Source organism: Beta vulgaris, chromosome 9 (genome assembly GCF_026745355.1).
Source record: "Beta vulgaris subsp. vulgaris cultivar EL10 chromosome 9, EL10.2, whole genome shotgun sequence".
Taxonomy (NCBI): domain Eukaryota; kingdom Viridiplantae; phylum Streptophyta; class Magnoliopsida; order Caryophyllales; family Amaranthaceae; genus Beta; species Beta vulgaris.
In genome coordinates, this window is record NC_079210.1 from 52760512 (window position 1) to 52778118 (window position 17607).

At 33.4% G+C, this 17607-nt stretch overlaps 2 protein-coding genes and 1 long non-coding RNA gene across 4 annotated transcripts; 1 reads left to right on the top strand and 2 right to left on the bottom strand.

The window, feature by feature from the left end:
• Window positions 1–1276: 1276 nt before the first annotated feature.
• On the bottom strand, window positions 1277–9233 carry LOC104904738 (guanosine nucleotide diphosphate dissociation inhibitor At5g09550). The gene is made up of 13 exons (XM_010693102.3): window positions 9147–9233; window positions 7897–7959; window positions 5496–5579; window positions 5227–5334; window positions 4947–5119; window positions 4047–4158; window positions 3716–3796; window positions 3566–3628; window positions 3019–3120; window positions 2802–2926; window positions 2378–2588; window positions 2191–2265; window positions 1277–1644 (listed from the first exon to the last, which is right to left on the bottom strand). Exons 1-13 carry the CDS (start codon window positions 9231–9233, stop codon window positions 1591–1593), a joined length of 1338 nt encoding a protein of 445 aa, XP_010691404.1. The 3' UTR covers window positions 1277–1590.
• On the top strand, window positions 6318–14889 carry LOC109136149 (uncharacterized). The gene is made up of 2 exons (XR_007269793.2): window positions 6318–6501; window positions 7878–14889. It is a non-coding gene; the product is annotated as an uncharacterized LOC109136149 (long non-coding RNA).
• On the bottom strand, window positions 10490–17356 carry LOC104904737 (MADS-box protein JOINTLESS). Of its 2 annotated transcripts, none has more exons than XM_010693100.4 (8): window positions 17197–17356; window positions 16882–17074; window positions 16049–16133; window positions 15898–15956; window positions 15698–15797; window positions 12645–12686; window positions 10891–10929; window positions 10490–10823 (listed from the first exon to the last, which is right to left on the bottom strand). In XM_010693100.4, the coding sequence occupies exons 2-8, from the start codon at window positions 17061–17063 to the stop codon at window positions 10671–10673; spliced, it is 660 nt and encodes a 219-aa protein (XP_010691402.1). In that variant the 5' UTR covers window positions 17064–17074; window positions 17197–17356; the 3' UTR covers window positions 10490–10670. The 2 variants fall into 2 exon arrangements, with proteins under 2 accessions (XP_010691402.1, XP_010691403.1); XM_010693101.4 differs by having other exon boundaries at window positions 10490–10799; window positions 17197–17355.
• Window positions 17357–17607: the final 251 nt, after the last annotated feature.

A 17607-nucleotide genomic window follows, 5' to 3' on the forward strand; every position in this document is an offset into this window, starting at 1 on the left:
ATTATTATTATTATTATTTAAATATATATCATTACTATTAATTAAGTATTATTATTATTATTATTATTGTTGTTGTTGTTTCTATATATTTTTTTTATTATAGCTTTACTAATTATTATTACTATTATTATTAGGAGGAACATGGTTTAGGTCAAAGCACAAATAAACCCACTTTTTTTAGCCCATAAACCAATCAAATCGCGTCAAGACGGTTTATGACGAATTTAACCCAATCATTATTTTTATTACTAAATATTTTTAAATTATTAAATCTAATTATTAAAATAGTAATATTAATTTACTTCTTAGATATTATTGTTATTATATATCATCGTCAAGTATTAATATATTAATACAAATAATATAAAATAATTATTATTAATTATCATTACTATCATTAATTATTATTATTATTAATTTATGATTATTAATATTATTTATTTATAACTATCATTTAAAGATATTCAAAATACTACTATTATTATTATTCATTATTATTACTTATCATTATAATTATTATTTAATATTCATATTATTATTGTTTAAATATTATTTATATATTTATTACATTCAATTTATTTCAATGTAATATAATTCAATTCAATTTAATTCAATTCAGTTCAGTTCAGTTCAGTTCAGCTCTGATAAGTTCAGTTCAGTTCAGTTCAGTTCAGCTCCGATAAGTTCAGTTCAGTTCAGTTCAGCTTTGATAAGTTCAGTTCAGTTCAGTTCAGTTCAGTTCAGTTCAGCTGTTTTATGCCGAAGAGAACAGGCCCTTAATAAATAACGTCATCTGTTTTAAATGGAGTATATGCAAAATTGCAAATTACAATCTACCAAGGAATGAGATTAGTCTCGTCCAAAAAAAAAAAAAAAAAAGAGACTAGCTTGATTCAAGGGCCCTAAAACTAGAAGCCCATTAACTTTTTCTTTTTAATTTAATAGTAAAAAAGAAGTTGACATAACCAAAATTTAATAATGTGAGATGGAGTAGTGTTTTCTCGCACTAATTTGTGAATCCAATCGGCAAAATTCATAAGTCGTTAAGGAACTATAAATTAAGAATATGTTAGTTCATCGTATTTCAGTAAAAATAAGTTCAGATAATATAAGATAAATCTGAATAGGATAAAAATAAGAGTAGATAATATAAAATTAAGTTCAAATAAAAATTAAGATAAGATCAAATAAATTTAGTAATACAAACATCATCGAGTTCAATAAATTTGGATAAAATAAGGAAAAATGACAAAAAATGAAAAGACATGCCAAACCGTCAAAAGAAATAAAGTTATTTTCTATTTATTCAATCTTTATAAAAACACACTACATAATACATATAGGCCGGTGCACTAGGAATGGGCCATTTAGTTTCACCATCCACAAAAGATAGCTTAAAACTAAATCAAACGTAATTAGTTTGCAATACACTCAATTAACAATTCTTAAGTTTGAAAAGCTTTATATCGTATAAAAAGGGAGACAAGTATTGTCTCATCTAGCATAAGGAAAGAAACTTAATCAATACTATTTTGAAAATCTTGTGCTAAATTTTATGCCATAAAATAGCCAAGTTCACTTAGAAAAAACTCATTCTTCAGGTGCAGCACTTGCAGCATTGAGGTCCACAGTGAGATCAAGTTCCTGAGAAATGTTTAAACAAGAAAATGATTAAATGAACATGGATGCATGCACAAGTATCAACGTGTTACAGTGTATCTAAGGGAACTAACACATTATGTAGTATGCAAGCGATAATGGTATGTAGTATGCAAGCGATGTACCAAGGACCCTTGGGTCTAATGATATGACTTTTTATCTCTCACATGGGAGACTAAAGTTTAAATCTTGGTGGAAGCAAAATTTCAATATTATTGGACGGGAGGAGGGGTTTGGGGCTTGTTGAGCCTCTAGATGAGTGGCCCTGTACGAGGACAGTCCAGAGGAAATTCATCTTACCACGTGTTCTTGACAGGGGCCAAAAAAAGAAAAAGTATGCAAGCGATGTAAAAGCGTTCTTAAAACGGGACAACTTCTAGTCCTAGCAATTTTTAGGATTCATTAGCACACATGACTGCAGTTATCAGAATTGAATCATTTTCTTACTTGCATCCGAACTTCTCCAAACATAGAAAACAAGCAGTAACTAACAATGATATGATACCAAAGTGGTAGAAAGAATAAACACACCTTTCCAGTAATTTTGTTGTACAAACCAATCACATCCTTCACAGTTGATTCGAAGTGCGTTGTTGCATCATAACTCTGCAAGATATTAAATTAACTCCATTGATTAATAATCACAATGTTGTAAGAGATTATCTTTAACTAGCTAAATTTTCTTATTCTTTATACATAGTTCATGTTGAGAACATACAGTAGATATGAAACAACTATCAGTTTCAGGAGAGTTTGTAGGTTCATATCGATCATAAGTATCGTAGAATATCTCATCTACCGGTCCAAGAAGATCGATCCCAGGCTTTAGCTCTGCCTCTGGGTTGTCAGTCTCGGCTTCAGTTGTAACAAAAGCGATGTATTTCCCTTTAGCAGCAACATTATGAGAGTAGGAACAGCAGAATAGGTACCTGATATTCCAGACATAATACAACTTTAAGTCCTTTTTTAACTCCTATGATAACATACATTTTAACTAACAAAATAAGCTTGACATACTTGTATTTTTTAGCAATTCATGATTCAGAATTCATTTTTCTGTTTAACAAACAGAAAGAAGCATAACCAACTACCTTTGAAACATAGGAAAATTGTCAATTAAAAAGGTGATGGATATGACATACATGTCTGATTTACGACCAAGTTGCTTCTGTGGCAGAATCACCTGAACCGAGTGTGATTCTTTGGTGTCTGGAATTGGGTGACTCATGATGCAAATAGCTCGCGTCACTCTTCCAACCTTATGTACCTACTCAACCAATGCATAATTCGGAAGCATATCAGATGCAACATTGAGAATGACCATATATCTTGATGAGGAAATTTAACATGAAAACTTGCCTTTTCAGGTAGATATGATGGATCACAAACAACTTTCTTGCATTTAGCAGTTTCTCCTTCAGAGGAAACACCAATAACTTTCCCAGCATCATCAAAGACTACCTGTCATCCAAATTTTATGATATTATTAGATGTCGTATGACTTTCAATCAATAAAATTTTAAATCGTAGTACCAAATAACTGTTATTTCGAACATCAAGCTAGACACTGCAAAGAAGAAGCTTTATTTGAGAAATACTTAGTTTTGTATCTTCTAAGAGGTTAAACTATCCATTGATCTAAGATCACAGTAGAGCTCAATCTCACATATATAGGTGGCTTTTTAAGAGGATTATCTCTGGATTTTGGACCATCCATTTACTATATGAGAAAAAGTATAGTCAAATGAATAGAAAGAAAAATGTATCCCAAATTTCCTCCTTTAAGTTACCAGAGTAACTGGATCATCTAGGTGCTCGAGAGAATCCTAATGGCTTCGTTCTACAATCATTCGATGTCATATTGTCATGTCACCTCAAAACAAAAAAGAATGTAGTAGCAAATTACCGAACAATCAGGCTTGTTAAGCATGTAGGTTCCACCATAAACAGCGCTTAAACGAGCAAATCCCTGACAAGGAAAACATATAACATAGGAGGTCATGTCTCATATGGAGGAATTAGACAATCATATGGAAGAATGAAGATCATTACTTACCTGAGGCAATTCTCCAAGTCCATAAAGTGGATAAATGTAAGGAGATCCTCCTTGAAAACGTGCCAAAGACTCTGCATATAGCTTTGTAATAAAATGCCAATATGATTAGTTGTGAACTTGTGATGTCACATTAAGCATCCAAACACAAAATTGCAAGTAATCATTCATACATGTAGAGGATTAATAAACATCAATCAATCAAATACAAGATGAATAACAAAATTCAACCTAGCACGAATATGAACAACATTTGTTTTGTAACATTAGTAAAAGTATCTGTTTGGAAAACAAAAACAGTAGATTATTGCTGAAAGAAAGAATTGAGCGTCACCTTCATTCTCTTCACAAAATCTGTAGCTGGTTGATCCAAGTAACTATCATTCAGATAAAGTGCCAAGGCATGACCAATGAAATCGATTGTATCATCCTCTAGCCCATACTTTCTACAACAATGAAGATAAAGGTTTAAAAAGGTGATTCATGCTTCAATATACATGGAAACGACATCAATAACTTCGAGAAAACAAATATATAACACAAGTTTCAAACATCAACCATGGAGTACTTTTAGTAATTGGCTCATTTCCTTAGTGTGAAATTGTTGTACAAAATTTGCATACAGATTCTATCTGGTTGCTAGAAGTCAGCTAACACATGTGGTGGGGATGGATGCGGATGATGGCCTTCCATCTCCATCTCCGCCTAATATTTCCATCCTCATCCACCGTCCATCACCCATGGTCCATCTCCGCCCCAACAGGTACAAAATTATAATCATCGTCAACCCATCAACCCACCTTACACAAATTTTTAAAATGTGCCTTTCCATTGTAGACTAATACTCCCTCCGTTTCCTAAAGATCTTCCCTCTTTCCGTTTAAGGGTGTTTCCAAAAGATCTTCCCTCTTTTGCTTTATTCCTTATTTGGCAAAACAAATTTCCCTATTTACCCTCTCATGTCACTATCATATGGTCCACCATTACATTATTAATTAAAATTTACTCCTTTTCTCTCTCCTACTTTAACCCCTTTATATTTGTTTATTTATCTTAACCCTTTTCTCTCTCCTACTTTACTCACACCATGCCCCACACAACTTGATTTTCCTTGGTATCTGTAGGAACAGTAAGTAGGAAGATCTTTAGGAAACGGAGGAAGTACTTAAATGCAACAACAACAAAATAATCTTAAGAGCATGATATGATTCAATAGAGGAGAATGAGATATTACGAAATAAGATCTCTTGCAGTAATCTTGTTCAAGTCCAACCCTTCATGAGACTTTGGATCACTGTCTTCATAATCTTGTACATAGATGAAGAATTTTCTAGCTCGTCTTTTTTCAAAAAGTCCCATCAATGGAGATTTCAAGGCTTCAACATCTGTAGCAGGCACCTTGTAAATCTGAAAAGAAAAACATTTGATTGAAGTAAGAATGTTGATCATCTGTATTTTCCTTCAAACAACACAAAATCAAGAAGAAATCAACTAGGATAAAATGGATAATGTACCTTGCTCTTATTGTACACAAAGCTACCATCCACTGCCTTGAAATTAAGGTACTTAGTGACATCAGTGTGAATGAGTATACGAACTAATACTTCATTTGCCATCATGAACTGCATATGAAATAAAAATGTACAACAAAGATTAAGGACATGTATTAGAGAAAGCAATATGAAATGTTGTATGTATTGTTCAATCATCACAATTAAAAGATGAAACAGAGGAAATCAACATTAATAAAGCTAACATTAGTTTAGTACAAAGTTAAGGGTACCTTAGGTATCATGTCAACATTGTACTCCTTGCTTGGACCTAAGCTTTCAGGAGGCGTATCATCACCCCTAAAGCGCTTCCAAAGCTATATCAAAAGTTATGGCGAAATCCAAAAAATTGTTATTGATGGGATCAAACATATAGGTCGTATGATAAATTATGGTCAATTTTCGTCATCTCTTCTCATTCAAATGCAGTCCTAAGGGCTGCATATAAGAGCAACTCCAATGGTGCAAAAAAAGGACTTGCTAGCAATTTTGCAAATTACTTAGCTAGTTGCTTAACCATTGGAGTACAAATTGGAGTTTTGCTTTACTAAGCAAATTGGCTCTATAGAGCAAATTGGCTTAGCCAAAATGTTGGGTCCCACCCCACAAATAGCTTCTCAATAAGTGATATTTTATATATTAAAAATAAAGGAAAAAGTGATTGTGGGACCTACCTAAGCAACAAAATAGTTTAGCTAAACTAGACCTGATCAAACTTGGCCCGGCCCGCTGGCCCGGCCCGGCCCGCTGGCCCGGCCCGTCCCGGCCCGCTGGCCCGTCCCGTCCCGGCCCGCTGGCCCGTCCCGTCCCGGCCCGTAAAATCACCGGGTTTGGGCAGAAAATTATGGCCCGAAACTGGGCTTCGGGCTTGGTTTTTTTGGCCCGTCTGAAATCGGGCCGGGTCTGGGCTGATTCACAGGCCCGCTTTTTGGCCCGGCCCGGCCCGGCCCGGCTCTAAAACTTTCTTGCGTGCTTGCGTCCTGCTGAGGCTGCTGTACTGCTATGTTAAAAAATAAAAAAGGCGCTGGAATGTTAAAACTTAAAAGAAACTGGGCTTCAGTAATTGGGCCAATGTTTTTAGACACTAAGAAATTAAAAATCTATTATTCTATTGTCTAACCTAGGAGAGAGAAAAAAAATCTGAAATTTTCAAAAAAACAAGTGTGGCAGCCGTTTTCTACTTTTCCCCCTTCTCCATCTTATTGTCTTCTTCAGTTCTTCTCTTGAATCTTCATTTAGGTATGTTAAATGCTTAAATTTTAATTCTTTTTGAGTTATAGCATGTTTGTATGTATATATATATTTAATTTCTCAATTTTTTGCTTTTTTATTTGTTCATTTTAACTGTTCGAATATTTTTTTGATGAATTTTTTTTATTTTTCGGTTTTTTGTTGCTGATTTTTTTTGTTTTTCGGTTTTGTTTATTTGTTGCTGAATTTTTTATTTTTCGGATATTTTTGTTTTTTGTTTTTTTAATTGTATTATGTTAATTTCTTCATTTCTTATTTTCTTGCTTGTTATATAATATATGAATACTGTTCTTTTTATTTTTTGTAGAAAAATATTGCTGTTTTTTTACACTCTTTAATGATGTTACTTAACAAATTAAATCACTTGTATAGTTGTATTAGATGTTTTTTTTATATTTGTATTGAATTTTCAGAAAAATAGACTAAATAGTTGACAAAAGTAACAAAATTAGTTAAAATGGAGCAGAAAAAGTTAGGCCCGTTCGGCCCGGAAAAAGCCCGCATGGGCCGGGCTTTGTGCACAGCAAACAGGCCCGCTGACAGGCCCGCTGACATGGGCAGTTTTTGGATGGTCAGGCCCGGCCCGGCTTTTGATCAGGTCTAAGCTAAACCACTAAAGGGGAAGTTGGCTAAAGATAGAATTAGCTAAGAAAAATGATGTGGCATCTTTAGCCAAATATTGTTTTAGCTAACCATTGAAGTTGCTCTAAGAAGCTAAAAATAGAAAAAACGAGCATTAACTGATCATTTATTACATAGATTAATGCAAACTTTTGTCATGAATTTACACATAAATTCCATTTTAAGCAATGTATTTACAACTGGTATGATAAGCTTAATCCATAATACTCCCTCCGTCCCAATTTATTTGCTACATTTTGTCATTTAGGTGTGTCCCAATTTATTTGCTACATTTGCAACTATTTCCATATATAGTACATAGGTCCCACAATTTATTTACAAATTTGCCATCACTCCCTCCTTGGTTTTTGTAAATATTTCCATATATAGTACATAGGTCCTACAATTTACTTATTTGTTTTTTTGTTAATTCTTGTTATAGCAATGGTCCCCACTCCCTCCTTGGTCTTTGTGATAAAGCAAATGTAGCAAATAATTTGGGACGGAGGGAGTATTGTACAATCTAGGTTCGGGTTTGGTTATGAGTTTATATCTTAATGCTGATCAGGAATGAAGATGTGTAATGTTTTGCCATTTTGTATATAGGAAAATGCATTTAGTTGAAGGAAAATCATGCATATAGAAATAAAAATTTGAACTTGTCATAAGCTTAATCCATACTTTTTGATGTAGAATCTAAGATTATATCTTGATGTTGGATGAATATGTGTAACATTGTTAAGGTAACTTTAAGAAAAACACCTGATTAAGATTGAGAGAAGTGGAAGCTCCTCCATAGTAGTCATTCCTGTCCATGTGCAAAACCTGTTTCAAGTGCCAACAAAGAAAGGTTATTATTACTTTTATGTTCTTTTTCATCACACATACGTTCACACTTAGAAATGTTTACTTCATCGCGGACATAACTACATCTACGTATTGGGTGGATTAACTACCCTAAATCCTAATAGAGCATTATAGAATAATCATTAATATTGAGTTGGATTCCATCTTATATAAAATTCTATTAGTAGTGGAATAAAAAACTCACTAGATCAATCAAGTTTTATCCCTTCATCATCACACTTACATAAAACTTTATATTACGATAGAGATATATCTATAACGAATTGTGTTTTTTTAAAACATAAAATCATATAAGAAGATTCCGAATATGTCCGCATCGTTACCTCTACAAATTTGACCAATGCACAAATAAAGATATAAATTAATGTCTATTATAGAAGGCAACTCTTTAGAATGTTGGTGTCCCTTAAAATACCTTAAATGTCCTTTATTTTCTTAAAAATATTTTAGGATTTGATGTTAATGTATTAGGACTATTATACATTTGTCTATAACTTGAAGCACACATTGCGTTCATTTAAATCTGGAAAAGATAATAATAGAACTCCCAACATATACGAATTTTAAGTTTGAACCTTAGGTGATTTCAAAATATATACCCTATCAACTACATTGGTTGACCTAATGGTTAAGATTGATGGGTTGTGAACAATAGATCACAAGTTCGAATCCCTCCTCCCCTTCTTTATACTTTATAACGTTTTCGTGGCTCATATGAATAAAAAGACTACATTAGTTGATGACACAGTCACTCATTTGCCTAGGAGTATAACTATAACCATATGTGAGTGAAACTAATTGTCCCACATAAAGATGATAGGGAGAAAATAACTAATAACATCTAAGATTGGTGGACTACTTCTCCTATGACTAATTGATTTTACGTTGAAATTCTATCATATCATAGTTAAACTGTCCTCCGTTGTGGCCTTGTATTAGGCCCAATGAAGTTTATCACATTTCGATCGTCATTTTGACTCGATGTAGAGCAAAACAAACTAATTAGTGTTTTGAGAAGTGAAATTCATTTTTTATTGGATTTGATTTCAATGGTTCATATATGTCCTACAATTACCAATTAATGATTTCAAAACATAATTACAAATAAAGATATTAATTTGGAGTTAAAGGAGATAGAGATATACTTTAAGGCCATCAACAGAAAGAAGACCACTGAGAATGCATTCTTTAAGACCAGTGCCAAGAACAATTACATCGTACTCTTCATCCATTGTTGTCGCTTCAACTTTTTTTTTTTAACTTCTTATCAAATTAATTAATTAACTCAAGAGAACTTAAGAATAATTTGGGATTAGTAATATTGTTTATGAAATAGGATTAGTAATTTCATTGATTGATTTTAGCCAAAGAAGTAAGAAAATGGGCGTGAGTGTAGGAATAGAAGGAAGTGAAGGGTGTAACGAGAATAGCGTAAACATCATAAAATGAAAAGAAAATTAAAAATCATTCACTAATCAACACATTGGAAGTTTTGCGTAAAATTAGCCTTTTTTTTTCCCACCCCTCTTTCTCTCTTAATTTTTTTTTTTTGAAAGGCTCATCTTTAAATTTTACCACCTCCCACTTGTCATGCTACAATATAACACATCTATTTTGAAGGTGATTTTAATTTTTACTAGCAGTTTGTTTACGAATTACCATGTACTCGATGTACCTAGACCTCGTCTCATTCGATCACGACCGGGGAGCAAGTCAAAATAGAAAAACTGACATTGGATTTAGGGATAATTAGGTTCGAACTGATGACTTCCATCACGTCAAGGTGACACTCTACCGCTGAATTTTATATCTCTTCCTTACCCCCATCGAGAAATAGAACTGACTAATCTTGAGGCAAAGGGTTGAGAGTGCCGTGTAGCCTAACGAGCTCTGTGCTTTGTCGGGCCGGGCCGGGCCTAAAACAATTATTAAGGAAAAGTCGTATCAAGTCTTTTTTTAAACTTTATTGTATTATTTTGCTTGTATTATTTGTATAGAGTTGGGTATGGACCAATCCAACATGAAGAAATTATTATTTGTCTATTGATCATGCATTACGTAATGATGAGTGATACCTTAGTTATCATTTGGTACAATGGCCTTTAATTAAACAACTACACTAATAGTAAATGTATAATAAGTAATTTGTTGCTTCACCCAAGTTGTATCATTCCATGGATTAGGAAAGGAGATAGGAATGTAAAAGAGTGAAGAAAAATTTTACGTGAAAATCCTTTTATATTTGAAAAATGTGAAGGATTGGGGAGGTAATTTTGAGAAAACTTTGCATAAGTGCATAAATGGAAAATAGTATGTCATGAAAGTTTGTATAAATACTTTTTACAAAGTACAAAGAAGAGAAACAGAGATTTGAACATGTGACCTATCGTTCACAGCACATCAATCTGACAATCTTAACCACTAGGCCAAGACATCCATAGCATAAGTACTTGATTGTACGATATCACTAGTACCATACTCCATATATATTTTCACACCATGCTAGTTTCACAATAGATCACTGTACTTATTATTAGTTACAAAATAAAGCAGTTTTACCTAAAGTTTACAGAAAGATAACACGTTTTATTTGTATTCACTTCACCTCATCTACATAAAATTGCACCTTAAAAAGGTTAAAGTTGCAACTAAGTGGTAATTCAAGAGGATTAAACCAACCCCAACGTAAGCGCAGTGTCAAAAGAAACATTCTTTTGAATACAATTATTATGATCAGGAAATTGTGACAATTGTTGCTTCCACACATTATGTACTTTGCCTTCTGTGGCATTAGTTATCTGTAAAAGATAGATAAAATTTCCCTGAAAAAATTAACAAATAAGCATATTGAACTGTCGTATAATTGAATAAGCTCATAAGATATATTACCTTCTTCAATTTTTTGTTGTTCTCCACCAATGTGCTTTCCTGCATGTAGTTGTAGAATAAAAATAATAACACCAGGGTTGAGAAAAAAGAAAGTTGGAAAAATGCAGGAAATTAACAGTACATGGAGAATGTAGTTTATTTTTTTGAAGTAAAAATTCATTCACTAATATGAACTTATAAAATCATACGACATTTATAATAGGAGTCAGAAACTAAAAAATACAGATCACGCAGAGAATACAGTTTAATCGTCGTATAAATTTTGGCCTTTTGGGTCACTTCACCTGTTGTATACAATATGCTTGACATCACAAGACTTATTGTACTAAGAATAACACTACTATAGTACTATGCACTATGCAGCTAGATTTGCTATATTCTGCTTGAGTAGTTGAGTCTACCTAGATGGCTTGATGTATCTGTTAATGCAAATTAAAGTTTTGGAAATCTATACATATAGACCTGAGACTATATGAATGAACATGTGAACTAATTCTCTAAACTATATAACAAACGTACTATATAAGTATGGGTAACTTACCTACTCCTACCCCTAGAGTGAACAATTTCCATAAATTTGGCCGGAGAAAGTGAGCAACTAACAAAATATTAAAGTTTCCCTTAAGAAATACGCCAGTCAAATAATGTAATTTCCTCTTAGAAAACAAACAACAAAATAATTTACCACATTCCAATGATATGGTAAAATTGCAAGCAACCTAGAAATTACAATTTAAAGTAGCTAGTTAAATAGAAGTATGAATAAAGAGTTTCTTCATTTAGGCTCCGTTTCGTAGGGTGTAAAACATTTTCCAGAAAAATTGTTTTCCTCTCTTTTTAGTTTTACATTGTTTGGTTTGCAAAGGAGTGTAAAACCATTTTTCTTTGGAGTAAAATTGCTCTCTCAATGATGGAAAACCATTTTCCTTTCAAAATGAAGGGAAAACTGTTTTCCCTTCTCTCTTGTACACTCTTCTCATAGTCTCACTATCTCCATAAGTTCCCTTTTTATTTTCCTCTCTTTTTATCATTTTTCTTACATGGAATCAAACAACGGAAAACTAACTTTGGAATTGTGTTTTCCATTGTAAATTGTTTTCCATTAAAATCATTTTACACTGAAAATGTTTTACGCCCAATCAAAACGGAGCCTTAATCAATTATCAATAGATTGTACTTTCCTTTTCTTCCTTTAGACTAATGCAAGAGTAATCTTTATTAACGTTTGATCCCTTTATAACAGTGTATCTATGCAGTCATTCACAATAAGGCACAATAACAAAATGACTATTGGGATGGAATTATTTGAGGCAACATATAAGGTGTTGCAAAATTTACATTCGTTTGATCGATTTCGATGGACAGTCTCCTTACCTGTCATCTAGTTAATCATGTTATTAGATGATTAGTGAAATAAATGGAGACCTAATACGTACAAAGGTTCTTTTCCCTGCTTTTTTGTATTCTTAAGAAAAGTGTTATCCTTATTTTGAAAAATCTTTTAATTTGTCATGCTTCTTGTTGAAAGGAGATATTAGATATAAGGCCAGAGAGACTAATGTAACATATCCTGCGAGTTCTCTTTCGAAGATAGTGTGAACTCGAGCTTAATATATATAACATATAGCTATGTAACTACGCGGCCTGAAGCATTTATATGTGTAATCCAACAAGGCCTAAGAAATATCAAAAATGGAATGAATGAATGAATGAACGAACTCAATATTATAAGATTCAGACTAGAAGAAGCTCACCTTTCGTTTGAGGTCTGTGATCACTTTGTGAAGCTTATCATCCTATACAATCCACGACATATAATATCAAACATTCAATAAATGGTCCAAGAAAAGAGTTTGGTTTATCCTAGCTAATTGAAAGTAGTAATTACGCAGATAATCCATTTCTACAATCATGTAAAGGGAGGCATAATTATAGATAACTAGTTATTAGGTCCGGGCTATGCCCCAGGTAAGAAAAAATTTCATTTATTAATATGATACTTTATGCTAATAACACTGAATACAACTTAGTCTAGCAGTTAAGACTTTTATATATGTACTTGAGGTCGCGGGATCAAACCCCTATACTACACAATTTTTAAATTTTTTTTATTGTACATCGATAACATGAACTAAAATTCCCTAGGGAGAGCGCCACGTGGCACAGTTTCTTGTTTATGCACGGCTTTTAATATATTTGTATAAATAGATAGATATACTTCTAGAAAATGCCACCTTCATGTGAATATCTCCTCCTTAACCACAAGATCATCAATTAAGCTCGTAGATGAAAAAGTGTACAATCCGTGATGCTTATATGTCAACCAAATAACTCCTTAATTTAGTAATCTTCCTCTAGTCTATTTAGTTTCACTTAGTTAAGCTCATTAAGTAAAAATGACATAAAAGTTAATGAATTAGGATAAAAGGATTAACATTATAAAGGTATTCCCTTCCTTTTACATGATATAAATTTGGAATTTCATTGTTCTCATTAACCAAATGATGATAATCTCATCTCTTATATGGGCAGCAAAAGAAAAGAGGGGGTAGATAGCAAAATTGAGAGGTTGTAATTGACTCAAAGATGATAACATACTCTCTCTACTCATATCCTCTGACTTCTCTCTAAAAACAAAAACCGTAAACCTAAAGCTCGCCGGAGATCCGGCGCCGCACAAGGTTTCCGGCGGGTCTCCGGCGAGTTTCGTTGTTTTTACTCCGCTTTTCCGTAGTTTTTGTCGATTTTCTTGCCTTTTCCATCGTTTTTTCGTCGCTTTGATCGCTTTTCTACGTTTTCGTCGGCCTCATCGCCTCGCCGTCGAGATTTTCCGGTCGTAGCTGCTCCCTCCAGCCTCCTCTCCGCCACCATCTCGTGGACGCATCTTCCTTTCACAGCGCCATCATCTTCCCCTCCCTCCCTGTTTCGTGGTCAGTGTTTCCCCCTCCCCTTCCCCAGTTTCGTGGTTAGTGTATCCCCCTCCCCCTAGTTGTTCGTTCTTTTGGGCCTCCCCCTCCCCCTCCCCCTTCCCCCCTTAGTGTTGTTACTAGGTAATTGTCCACTTTCAGGGCTTCCCCTTCCCCTCCCCCCTTAGAGTTGTATCAAGAAAAGGTAAATTTACAGGGCTTCCCCTCCCCCTTTCCCCCTAGTGTTGCTGCGTTGGGAGTTTCGTCAGGTGGTTGGCGTCCCCTCCCCCTTAGTGTTGTGTTTCTCTGGCTCTTTGAAGTGCGTCCCCTTACCCACGTTAATTTTAGTTTACTGACTTCTTCAGTTCTTTGTCGAGGTTTTAGGTTGGATTAGTATGGTGTTGTTGATTATTATGGTGATGGCAATTGTTTTATTAATCGGTGTCTGTAGTGGGTTAGGGTTTGCGTGGCAAGCGATTTCATGTTTGGGGTTTGTTTTATCCGATTTTTGTAATCGGATGGTTCTTCGAGATCTAACCTTGGTTAGATTTCAGTATCGCTTGGTAATGATTTCATTTATCATTGCCTTGACAAAAAGAAATCTGAAGGCGGCCCTCCAATTTCTCAATTGGGGTTACAGCGCGTCAACTTATATGAGCTTCTCCTCACCGGAGAAGCCTGCATTACCCTTCCAAAAGGGTAGTACGTCACACAAGCATGTGACTTTTTCCACAAACTCGACCATTGAATTCCACGTGACAGAAGGTCACTGGTATTGGTCTTGTTGCGAGATCATACTCTCGCTGGTAGCTATTTTCCCCGCTCGTGAAATCAGCTCTCTCCTCCTACTCTTTTTATCCGGATTCTGGCGATTGTCATCCACCAGCAGAAACGTCATCCACCAGATCGAGCAGCTTTATTTTAGTTTATGTTATTTCTGTTTTTGCAGTTGTTGTGTAAGAGCGAGTTCCGCTCAATTTAGGTTTTATGTTCATTCGGTTGTTTTTTAGTATCAGGATGTAACTTCGTTTTTATTAATGCACAATTTCTTCGATGTAAAAAAAAAAAAAAAAAAAAAAAAAAAAAAAGAAAAGAGGGATTTTCTTGTGAAGTACCCTTTTTTTAGTCAAGAAAATCATAAAAGTAACATCAAAATACGTCCATAAGATTGAATATTGTTATACTATTTATGAGATGAAGTTAGCATCTCTCATCAAAAACCCTTCAAACTCAGGTTTGTTTAGTGTTGCACTAAAGATTATATTCTCGCCTTATTTTTCACATACTTCAGGAAAAGTAAGTTCAAATAAGTTAAGACATAGATTAATAAGTTAAGGGCGTGTTCAACAACATATTTTGAATCAAAGTAGCAATTGTGTTTTGATTTACTAAATCAATATAGTAGCTAGTATTTGGCAAAGTAAAAGTAGATTTGAAGTTTTAGCATTTACAATAATGTTTCAACAAAAACTACAAAACTAGCTTTAAGAATAGCATATGGCAAAAGCCAACAAATTTAGTTTTTAAGTACCATATTAGTATATTTCAACAACATATTTATGTTAAACATCTATCTCAAACAAATTTGACACCAATCTCTAACAGCAATTAGTCTACAACTAAAAGCTACTTCGATCCACAACTAACAATTATACCTACAGCTAACAATTAATAGATTACTTAGTTAATTGATGCGGTCCAACAAGCTTAGCGCGAATAAGTTAAGACTTAATTAAGATTAATTCAAACTCCATATTAAAGGACTATGTCATGACCAACTCAACCAAAAACTCAAGCTGATGGTTGGAGTCCCAGGAATAGTTCTATACTCCATCAGACTAAATATATCTAGATAAAAGAAGAGAACGAACATTAATAATCATGATAATTAGCTCACTAACCTTGATTCGACAAACACGACCAAAACCTTTCTCCATCTTTTTCTCAAGTTTACTTAGTTCTTCAAAACTTAATCCTTCTAGATCTTCTCCTTTCATTTGACTGTCACCATTATTTGCTTATATTACAACATAATAAGAAGCAAAGTAGAAATGAAATATACACTATATATACAGTGTTGAGTTAGTACAAATTAAAGCACCTTAATTCTTGGTTTTTCTCACCAAATTCTTTTCGCAAAACAGCACGATTATCCTCCAACTATAATTAAAACAAATTTATCTATTACAATTAGATCAAAAAATAAAAACGGTCCAAAGTAAATAATTTAATGTATTACAATTTACAATTACCAGAAAAGGCTCAAAGATGGATGGATCAGACTGCTGAGAAAGAGTTGGATGGTGTCTTGCATACTTCTGAATTACTTGAGTCACGCTATAAATTGGATCAAAAATCAAAATCACAACATTTTACAGTAGATCCAAGGAAAAAAGAGAAACCCTAGCTACTTGATTTATACTTGGAATATATACTAAAATAAAGGACTAGATGAATAAGGAACTTTTCAATTTTCAAAATGTTTCACCCTAATTTTCAAAAAGTTTCACCCTAAACAATTTATACTTCCTATGTTTTGAAATGAGTGAAAAACTTCTCTATTTTGTATGGAAGCTTTTACTAAAAAAAAAGCGTTTCACTTATTTCAAAACGGAAAAGTATATCCAACATGCTGTAATCTTGTGCAAGCAAATGAGCAACTAATTCTTCCTTAATTAATTTCGAAATAAATCTCAAGAAAAAAAAAAAAGTAGCAGAAAATAATGGATCCTTTCTCTCAATTTTTTTTCTCCTCCTATTTATATGTACTATGAAGATTTTATCATCATATTCACTTAGATCTTGTACCCTAGAACACTACATGCTACAGTACATTCTAGCTAGCAATGTACTGCAAAAATAAAAGAACTATATATTTTCTATATTAGGTAAACTCATTAAACTTTTTTTTCCAGGATTCATTCTACTAGTAGTGATAGTACTGCAGCTTAAACTACTCCTTTTATCTACTCCTTTTATCTCTATTATGATGTTAAAATATCGACTCGCTATTTGTCGTCCGTATTTACTCGACGTTAAAATAAGCGTTTAAGAAGTATTAGAGAGATAAAGAAGAGAGAAAAACCTTGAGGTGGAGAAATCATGGAGTTTACCAGAAGAAGAGAAAATAATGAGACCAATTTCAGCATCACAAAGAGTTGAAAGTTCTTGAGCTTTCTTTAAAAGCCCTTTTCTTCTCTTTGAAAATGTTACTTGTCTTGCTGCTATATTTTCTATTTTTTGGATCTGGATTTTTGACCTAACCATTACTTCAGTTCCTGCATTAGTTTATTCATTATTTTTTTAGATTTTAACCACATCAGAAAGAAAAAAAAATCAGTAACAAATAATATAAACTTGTAACTCGTTTAAAATAAGCAAATTAAATACTGGCACGTACAATAATAATAGAAAATATAGTTGTAGATAGAAGTAATTGATAATTGGTAGATGTTTGTGTTAGGTAGACAAACAAAAATATGGAAACTGGTAGTATTTAAAAGCAAACAAAGAAGAAGAGGTAGCCCTAGATGGAAAAGTTATGAGAGGGGCATAATCAAAAGCAATAAAGAGTATTGGGGTAAATGGGGCCAGTGAAGGTGACAAGGGCGTACTATGATTGGTTAGTGTGGTCTAGTAATTAGGGTATATTAGATTTTGGGAGATATGGGTAGGGCAAGGATGAGATTGGCCCTTGGAATAAGTTAATGGAGCCAATAGGGCTTCGTCGTTTTGTGAGTGTATACTCTGATCGTTGCAACATTTTGACTATTACATTATTTATATAGAGTATTTTCAAAAGGTATAAGGG

What these genes read in the sequence shown, in the direction of transcription:
- LOC104904738 (XM_010693102.3), bottom strand. Translation starts at nt 9,233, where the DNA reads ATGGATGAAGAGTACGATGTAATTGTTCTTGGCACTGGTCTTAAAGAA. An exon ending in TTGTGTACAATAAGAGCAAG is followed by an intron (nt 5,120 to 5,226) that starts GTACATTATCCA and finishes TTTTCTTTTCAG; the next exon opens with ATTTACAAGGTGCCTGCTAC. An exon ending in ACAACAAAATTACTGGAAAG is followed by an intron (nt 1,645 to 2,190) that starts GTGTGTTTATTC and finishes AACATTTCTCAG; the next exon opens with GAACTTGATCTCACTGTGGA.
- LOC104904737 (XM_010693100.4), bottom strand. Translation starts at nt 17,063, where the DNA reads ATGGTTAGGTCAAAAATCCAGATCCAAAAAATAGAAAATATAGCAGCA. An exon ending in GAGAAAAACCAAGAATTAAG is followed by an intron (nt 15,798 to 15,897) that starts GTGCTTTAATTT and finishes TAATGGTGACAG; the next exon opens with TCAAATGAAAGGAGAAGATC. An exon ending in GTCGTGTTTGTCGAATCAAG is followed by an intron (nt 12,687 to 15,697) that starts GTTAGTGAGCTA and finishes TGGATTGTATAG; the next exon opens with GATGATAAGCTTCACAAAGT.